At 41.7% G+C, this 9271-nt stretch overlaps 1 protein-coding gene across 1 annotated transcript in view; it reads right to left on the bottom strand.

Moving 5' to 3' along the window:
* Positions 1 to 3352: 3352 nt before the first annotated feature.
* LOC109464114 overlaps positions 3353 to 9271 on the bottom strand; it is a 23860-nt gene continuing 17941 nt past the window's right edge. Inside the window, exons 9-19 of the mRNA XM_019761048.1 lie at positions 8815 to 8873; positions 8209 to 8487; positions 7674 to 8086; positions 7528 to 7549; positions 7201 to 7365; positions 6958 to 7032; positions 5659 to 6578; positions 5528 to 5552; positions 4780 to 4944; positions 4040 to 4288; positions 3353 to 3875 (exon numbers count right to left, since the gene is read on the bottom strand). Coding sequence (XP_019616607.1) covers positions 4041 to 4288; positions 4780 to 4944; positions 5528 to 5552; positions 5659 to 6578; positions 6958 to 7032; positions 7201 to 7365; positions 7528 to 7549; positions 7674 to 8086; positions 8209 to 8487; positions 8815 to 8873 — 2371 coding nt within the window. The 3' untranslated portion in view covers positions 3353 to 3875; position 4040. The remainder of the gene's footprint in view (positions 3876 to 4039; positions 4289 to 4779; positions 4945 to 5527; positions 5553 to 5658; positions 6579 to 6957; positions 7033 to 7200; positions 7366 to 7527; positions 7550 to 7673; positions 8087 to 8208; positions 8488 to 8814; positions 8874 to 9271) is intronic.

Raw genomic sequence — 9271 nt, forward strand, 5'->3', positions numbered from 1 at the left:
ATTATCTAATTGTAGTCTCAATTCGAGAAAGAATGCTATCGTGGTATTTCCTTGCATACAAACGAGGCCCTGATTTCTTTTACCCATGTCCAACTTCACTTCACCCAAACTTCGGAATGACGGCCCGAAAATCCTAGGGGATCTAGAGGCTTGCTCAACCGGGACAAATTTGAAATCTTGACCCTCTGAAAGCGGGTGGGTAAGGCTGTGCTCTGTCCTGCTATAGAATGTCGGACTCCTTGTTTTGAGGGACACATTTTGTTGCAGCTGGTAGACTCAGAGCAGTCTCATTTGGTGTGTTGATGACATCTCGTTTGATCAATGTATACACAAACGAAGGTTCCAGCTGATTTTTCGGGGTAGCCTAGCTACGGCGTGGGCCCTCATGACGTTGAACACACATTAACTTCTATGTACGTATAAAAAATGAGCACAGAAAAGAAACAGTACGTTCAGTACAACAAACTTTGCTCTATATGTATATGTATATATTAAACGAATCTACGTCTTAGACTCTTACGAAAAATGGGGACAGTTCGTTATGTGCGTTTCCGGTATTGGCTTTGTCATAATCGCCAAGGATGTGCTTTCATGTCCGTGTATGCCATACGTGGATGACAATAAGAATTGACATATAGTCACTTACCTCTTTGTCATTCATGAAAAAAAAAAACATATCGAAGACTCGACGAATCTAGGGGGTTGAGGGGCACACTCAACTAAAGTGAAACGTTATTTCCTGCATGTTAAGGGGCAAATTTTGCCGGTACTCCGAGCTATTAAAGTGTTCTCTATTAAAACCTACATTTATTGGTTCAGCTGTACAAAGAACAGCCAGGGCTGTCCAACTACATGTATTTTAAAGGGCTAACCCTGGGTGACAAGGATTTCAAGCTACATAAGATGAGTACAGGACATTACAATAAAAATAATGAACTCATTACATCTATAGGATTTACTATACATAAATGCATAACGACTTAAGCTAAGGTGTACTAAAAAGAGTAGTATTTACATTGGGAGGCATGCCCGTAGCCAGGATTTTGAATGGGGGGGTTCTTCCCACTGCTAGAGGGGACCTCGAGCGCCGTAGGCGCGAGGCGAGCGCCGAAGGCGCGAGGTTCCTAGGGGGGTCAGGGGGCATGCTCCCCCGGAAAATTTTGAAAAATGAACCTTCTAAAATGGCATTTCGTGCAATTTTGAGAGGGTTTCCAAGAAAAAAATCAGAGATAAATTTTTATTCAATGACAAAGGGAGCAGTTTTTCTACGATTCCAGTCCATCTTTTCAAGAAAAATCTTGGACCTTTACATAAAAAGTGGACCAAAAAGTGGACCTTTACATAAAAAGTGGACCAAAAAGTGGACCTTTGAGCCTTGTGGGGGGGTTCTTCCGAACCCCCCCTGGCTACGGGCATGGGAGGGCAGGGTCAGAATTCACAATGTATGGATCTCCAAATGAGGTCTGGAGTTTGGTTTTGAAGCAGGTAATAGTGGGAGCTGTGCGGCATTGGGAGGTAGCGTGTTCCGAAGCAAAGTGGCTCTATGGAAGAAGATTTTTTGGCCCAATTAGCCAGGCGGTTTGGTACTGGACAGAATCCAAGGACCTTTGGTTTTGTCTAATGCTGCCTGCCCAAACGATGTCCGCATACTCTAGACAATGGTCTCGTGATCATGAGCCTACAACCAGTATAAAACCTATAATAGTCTTATTGCCGGGAAATCCCACCCTCTCTACAGGAACAATACTCCCCTGCTAGCGTTATTGTATCATCCCCAACAACGTGCCTTTTCACACGGCCTTGAACAGGAGAACTGCGATCATCGCGCTCAAGGACAAACAGCTGGCCTGGATCTACTATGACGGATAGAGCACATTTTACAAGCTATTCCAGTTTACTTTGTTCATCTGAAGGGAAATCCGTACAGTATAACGCCTTGCAAATTATGTTTGTGAAAACTTATTGAGAAGCATTTCATGAAGACGACCTGAAATTTAAAGGTACCATGTCAATTCCTCTTTGTACATGACCGGAATATATATGATTAATAGTAAGGTATGTATGTATGTATGTATGTATGTATGTATGTACGTATGTATTTATAACAGTAGCTCTGTCCGGGCAAACTCTTCCTTATCAGGGAGCGGCGTCGACGTCCAGGAGCAATTTCTATAGGTAATTGGAGATAGTGAGGAGTTTACTTAACCTGACTAAATCTGCGCCCCTAGCGGCCGGCCCGGTATTGACTGGTGTAATACCGGGCCGACCGCTAGGAGCGCAGATTTAGTCAGGCTAGGAGTTTACTTAGCCTAAATTTTACGAATTCATTTGTCAACACTGGGGCTCGAACTCCCGCCGAACGCCTCCCCACTATGGGTTAGAAGTAGCTTAGGAGCAAGGGTTGGCCGCAGTGGTCGCAGCACACACAAGTTCTACCCCGCTATAAAATATATTGTATGTGCAATACCCACGGTTCACACAGTGAAAAGCCGAAGTTCCTTTTAATTGACCTCAGATTAGACAGAGGTGAACTATTATCAATCACACCGCTAACGTAGCGACCTGAGGTTAAGCCCAATGTCATGCCTGTCAGACACGTCTAGACGTAACTGCGCAAACCCTTCTTGATTTTAGTGGACTCAGACCATGAAAATAACGTATGTGGTTTATTTCTCCCCTGGTGTGATTTTTTAGGTTTCAAAAAAGGAAGCAGAAATTTGCCCACGAAAACGGACGGGCAAGGCGTGGGGAGGGCGCTGTTGACGCCTGCATGACCCTCAAAAGGTTAAAGGTCATGGGGCATAGAGAAGTCATAAAGAAGTGAAATTTTGTTTTGGGTGTAACTATTGTTCTTTTGTTAGTATATTGATGAGGAAATTGTTTACAAGGTAAGTGGGGATTAGAAAAGGATGAGAAGGAACCCTGTAAAAGGTAAAGCACACACAAAAAACATTGTAACTTACACTACAATGACTATGTACAACGCAAACCTGTCTATATTAGCAACCGCTAATATTACTATCTAGTAAGAACCTTCTTCAGTAGCTAATATTATTAGCTACTGAAGAAGGTAGTCTTCCAGTGGTCTATATCAGCATAGTCTGACTACATTATGATTGTAGCAGTCATAATTCCACTGGTCAGGTTCATAGAAAAATTGATGTCCAACATCCATCTCTAACATTAACGTTATTTTAATTAAGCATAAGCATGGACCAAGTATCACATCAGAGGTAAGAAGTCTGATTTATTTGGTATTAATCATGAAAACACTTTTAAAAAAAGACATTCCGAACTTTACGTAAACAACAGTTAAACTGAAGTGTGACTACTGATTTAGCACATACACACTATTCCACATTATCAAAAACAAAATACGAATTTGCTTACTTCTCTTTCAGAATATATACAACAACATTCACTATGTTTATAGCAAAGTTATCTGATATATATACATCTGTAATCGACATGAATGGCTCTAATTCATTTACTGTATAACATGTTATACAGAATTTATAGAAGATAAGTTACTTTTTCTCCATCCAATGTATTACTTACATGTATGAATTGTTGTTTACTAGCCCTAGAACAAAATGTAGCCTACTAGTAATTGCATTTTCATAATTACATAATTGCATTTACATAATTACATCATAGCCATTTACATAATTAAATAAATACACTAGTACACTAGTTTCAACTTATCTAGGTATAACGCGTCTAAACTCGCTATTAAAAACTACAAAGGATTTGATACTTTGATACATTGTATAATCGTAAGGCACTTGTAGCATATACTGTTATATAACCAAAAATAAGACACAGTTACAGTCCATTGCCGGCATTGGAAGGGTCAGGGCTCCCACCATCAGGTACTGCAAAGCAGGATGAATGATATGATAAGAATTTGTGAGGAAAAATGTAACTAAAATTGTGGAAAGTTTTTTTGTACAAGACCGACATGTACAGTATTGTTAGTATAATGTTTATAAGAATAGGACACAATTACTGATATGTAGAAGAAAGATGAAAGGCACACCTCACAAACTCTCTGCAGTCAGCCTTTCACCGATGTCGATGAGTGCCTGGTTCAGAACCTGTAGAGTAGCCTCCCTTCCCTCCCTGTTTCTCCATCTGTTCAGCATTTCCCTGCACCGGTGGTCCTGGTCTTTCTTTGAGTCGTGGATTCCGTCTATTTCGTTCTCGTTGAATCCCAGCTTCCGTGCCAGGTCGTCCCACTTGTTACTGACTTTGGTGATGACTTTGACAAAACATTTCTGCATGTCACCTGTAACAGGTATAGATAGATAAAATTTTGTCACAAGTTTGATGAATTCACATGCGTATACTATAGTATTGCTGTTAATGACCCTGAGGTTGGGAGTTCAAGTCGTTGCTGTTGTCATTGCCCCAATTTGCATCTTCCTGGAAAAATTGATTAGCAAAGTCCAAACAGTTGTTTAACAAGTGTTTCCTTATCATTGTTCCTTTTTTTTTCATTGCAGGTATGTATAGATTAAGCAGAATGTGTATCAGTTGACGTAGGAAATAATCCAAGTAATGTTTTTTTTTTCATGGAAAAACATGATCAAGGCTGACAGCAAACAAACATCGCATTAAGATGATGAGAAAGAAAAAGTGAAGTAAACAGTGCACATAATGACATACTCTTTTGATGTATGTTTGAATGTTCAAAGCTTATTAATAAGAATGTCATCGATCCGGACAAATCCAAAGTGCAGAGGGATTTTGGTTGTGGTGCACGAGAAATATTCCCACCTGTAGGTCGTGTGTTCTCTCCAGCCCCACTGGGCCCTGCTCCATCATCCATCTGCTGACTTTCTGATCGCCTCCTCTTCTTTCCTGGCACTGTAGCAGGCGGGGGGCTGCTGCTCATTCTTTTTGTAGAGCGGAGCGTTGCTGGTGGTGTGGTGATATCTTCTCCTAATGTGTAACAAGACACAGTGTGAACATTATTGAGAGTGAGAGTACAAACAGGTTAGCGTTTTTAGTTTTCTCAGTCTCAATTGCTTTTTTTTACTATTTTAAATACCTATCTAACCTTAAACCAAAATCCTTATAATATCATTACTGTAAACGTGTCTTTAGTTATATTTTATATCAAGATATCAACATTAATCATAAACACAACTACAGGTATGAATACATTTAGAATATGGTTAAATTTCCCTTCAAGTATGGTGGTCACGTGGTGCATTGACAAAGAGATGTTTACACAAAATTCTGTTGCGTTAAAACGCCTTGAATGAGTGAGGAGACATATGCTCAATTGTCTTACTGTTGGTTTTCTGATGTATGCTCTTCTTTCTTTCGTCACGAAAGTGGTGGGGTCATCCACTTCTCAAGACACAAAAATGTGAAGAATTATCAAGAATTTTCACGAAAAAAAGGTAGGCCCACCTCTTTTTGGGTCATTGTTCCGCAGTTGCCCAGTATCTCAATGTCTGACAAAAAACCTGCACAGTCAATTCCCAAATTTTTTACTGGGATGTAAAAATGTACTCACTTGTGAAAATGTCGCCTAACCCTGCCTGCAACAGAAAATACATGTAGTATTTAATCTCTGAAAGTTAAATATAACACAAGCAGTATTTGATAAACATAGACTTGTAAACATTCAATAAAGGTTCAGCTTACCTGGACCCAGAAAGTGAGTTTGCACACACTCAGCCACTGTGGATGTTGTAACTTCATGACATCCACTTCGCCTATGGTACGGTGTCTAGTATCAGGTCTCCTCAGACTCATTTGTATCTCCTGGCCGCTTTGCCTGCACAGTGTGGCGCGTAGGGGCTCCTCAGTTGACTGTTCGTATCCACGGAGACTTACATTCACTTTGACTAAATCACCATTATAGAGAGGGTACGTTGCATGGTTGGATCCACACTGCGTAAACCCTTGACGGTACTGACTTGTTTCAACGAACCGATCTCTGCAGACGAGGTGGAATTCCATTTCATCTACACCTGGGCTGATGTACGCTGTAAACGAACAATCTAAAGTTCTGTACGAAAAGGCATCGCGTAATGTCTTTCCTACAGTTTGTATGGCTCTCACAGGAGCCATTAGATCAACTTCGATACTGAAGATACTGATGATACTGAAGGTCTGCAATGACATTGACAGTGTGTCAGAGTCAATATGGTGACTTGTTGAGGCTGTGACATCTGCCCAGCCTTCTCCATCATGATGCCTCAGCAGAACACATCCCATACCTTCTGAACATGGTGGTCGCCACGTCTGCACCTCGACCGGCCCACTCAGCTGTGCACCGTGTAGGTTGACGTCAACAGCTGGGGAGAACAGTACCTGTTCCAGTAGCTCACGTGAACAGGCATCCTCACCCAGGGACCAGGGGTAGCCGGAGATCCAGTTTACGCTCTCGGGATCCCTGAGGATAGCAGCAACATCTACAGTCGACATGGTTATCCTTGTGTCTTGCTGAAGGACTCCTGGTGGTACAACAAGTTTGACAAAACCAGGAATCTCCACTTCTCCACCCATGGGTCCTACTGTAGCTTCTGTTGTTCGTGTGTACTTCAACTCCTCAGGTACACCTAGGAAACATTAGAATGAACATTTAAGATGTTGAAAACTCACAGGCACTACAAAATTCCTCCAACCAACGTGACTATCTATTAAGTATATGTAATGCCAAAACCTTTACACCTTTGGTGAGCTCACAAATTAAATGAAAAAATAGATTGATGGTCTAAAACTCTGTAAAGCTCATGGAAACAGATTTTGGCCCGTAAGGTACCCGATCTCCCACACCCCCTTCTATACATTTAAAAAACGGCCCGCTAGAAAATCTGCACAGAAGGCTAGTACAGTGGCACCTCATTCTTCATCTTCCTATCTTCATACTTCCAGCAAGAACACACCCGTCTCCCAGACTACCCATGCAGAATTGTTTTGACTAAGGTTGAAACCAACCTGGTATGTCTCGCACAATAACAGGAAGGCTGATCCCAGCCGCCATCATGTCCTTTTCCAGCATTCCAAGGTCACCTGAAATTTGTTGAAGTGTTCATTATGTCTACAGACGTATGATATGCTGGAAGTATAATTATGATCATTCGATTGCAAACGTCACATTCATTTTTGACTTCTTAATGCCTAATATCCGAGGTCAATTGGGAAAATATTGCAAGTGAAATAATTTGCAACTTTACGCACCAGTTGGGATGTAGCCAGTTCTCACCATGGCCTTCATCAAGTCTGCTGGCCTCTCCATCCCCGGACTTTCCTGATTACCGGTACGGGCAGACCACACCCGTAGAAGTACCTGTACATCTCTTTCGTCCAGCCGACTGAAAATCCTGTCCAATGTCTGATAGAAATCTGCAGAGATCGTCAAGTTATGGGGAATACCACACTGGCTATATTTACCGTACACACAAAAAATATGCATCTTTAATTTGTTATGACCTTATTAAGTAATTCTAACTTTTCACTTAATTTGCCAAATATGCTGCTGTATTTGTTGTGATTTTATGAACTTACCTCTTTCTTCGTCGGTCATGACCTGAAAAGATGCAAAAGACTTAATGAGTTTAGAAGCAGAGGAGATTGGCTGAAACCAACCACACAGGCATGATTTGGAGTATAATCAATTTAAGAAATAGGATTAGCGTTTCCAAAACAAGTACCTTGTGCACGATTTCCTGCAGCCTCACTTCTGACACCATCCTTCCTTCCATCTCTATCTCCACTGGTGTTAAGCTGCAGAGCACAGGAGACCGTTGCTGAAGCACTCGGACCATCTGGTCTCGGGAGCCTTTTGGGTACAGCAGGATCGGCAGCAGTAGCTTCTCGTTCCGAACTGGGAACTCGTAGGCAAGGTTTGGCCAGTGTCTGTCATGTACCACCTGGGGACTGATGACTAGCAGGACCATCCTGATCCTTGTGTTAAGCAAAAGTTCCACTGTTTTCTCTGTGATGGAGTCAGTTCCCGTGATGACCTCCGTGTGGCAAGGCAGTCCTGACTCCCTAGCGACTGTCTGGAGAGGCAGGACGAACTCGGCAGTGTAGTCATCTGTGTGAAGGATGACAACTTCTTGTCCTAAAAGAAATGAAATATGCATGTTAGCATACAAATTTCCTTCACAAATCTGTGTGTCTACTTTGTGGATGACATGTAATGTTATGTAGGTGAGTGTGCGTGTGTAATGGGCGTCAACATACCTCGTTCCTCTCTGCAGAAAAGATCAACAAGTTCTGGCAAGCACGTTTCCACCGCGGATCCGAGGAGAAGCTGATTTTCTACTAGCGTCGTCATGTACAAGAACCGCTGGAGAGGTGTCAACATGTTCCTGATGTGGTCACATTGGCCCTGTGTCAGTCCTCCAGCTAGGTCTATGCAGTCCAACACACGGCCGATTGTGCACATCCCACCGATAGCTTTAAACTTTTCAACGTCTTCAGTCGGCCAAAGGATTACCGGGCCGTCTCCTCCCTCGTTTGCTGCAAATAAGAATATTGTTTTAATGTTACTATGTACAAAGTATCTACAGTATCTATATAGATGATGATCTACAACTAGCGAATGTTCACTGCTATTATCATACGTAAATGCCAGACCCACATGTAACTATATATATATATATATATATATATATATATATATATGTATGGGGAAGAAGGAAACAAAAGAGAGCAGTTGGTTTTCATAACTGCATGTAGAAGATTTTGTTCGTTTATCCTATGAGGCGTGGTTTCGATACCGTCTCAATACCGTTGTGATGACTGGTTGATGTCTAAGATACAGGATAGTTTCCTTAATAGAATTACCTGTGCGGTTGGAACGGGGTCCAGCATCTATCCAAACTTGACGAAATGCGGATGGTATTCTGGAAAGTAAAAAAGGAATGGAACACAAATTTAATTACTTCCACACATGCATTGTCATTTCGTTTCGTTTCTTTAAGGCAGAAACTATAAACACAAAGGTCATGCGTTTATTTATCATTCAATGTGGCACATAGAAACAGGCAATAACGCAAACAAGGAAATAACATTATGATACAAGCTGCTGCAATATAAAATGTTTGACATGCAGAGCAGTCAATTTTATGTGGATTTTTAAAATATACATTGTAGTTTCTTTCTTACCCAATAGGGGCTGCACGAGCAACCTCCATGGAGGAGCTCTGCATGGAGGTTGCTCGTTCAGCCCTCCGCGATACCCCCGCAGAGCTCTGCGCCAAAACAAGCCAATTCGTTGGTTGGCGTCACGGGTTCAGTTTTT

The sequence above is a fragment of the Branchiostoma belcheri genome, unplaced genomic scaffold (genome assembly GCF_001625305.1).
Source record: "Branchiostoma belcheri isolate BF01 breed outbred unplaced genomic scaffold, Haploidv18h27 scaffold132, whole genome shotgun sequence".
In the NCBI taxonomy this organism is placed as follows: domain Eukaryota; kingdom Metazoa; phylum Chordata; class Leptocardii; order Amphioxiformes; family Branchiostomatidae; genus Branchiostoma; species Branchiostoma belcheri.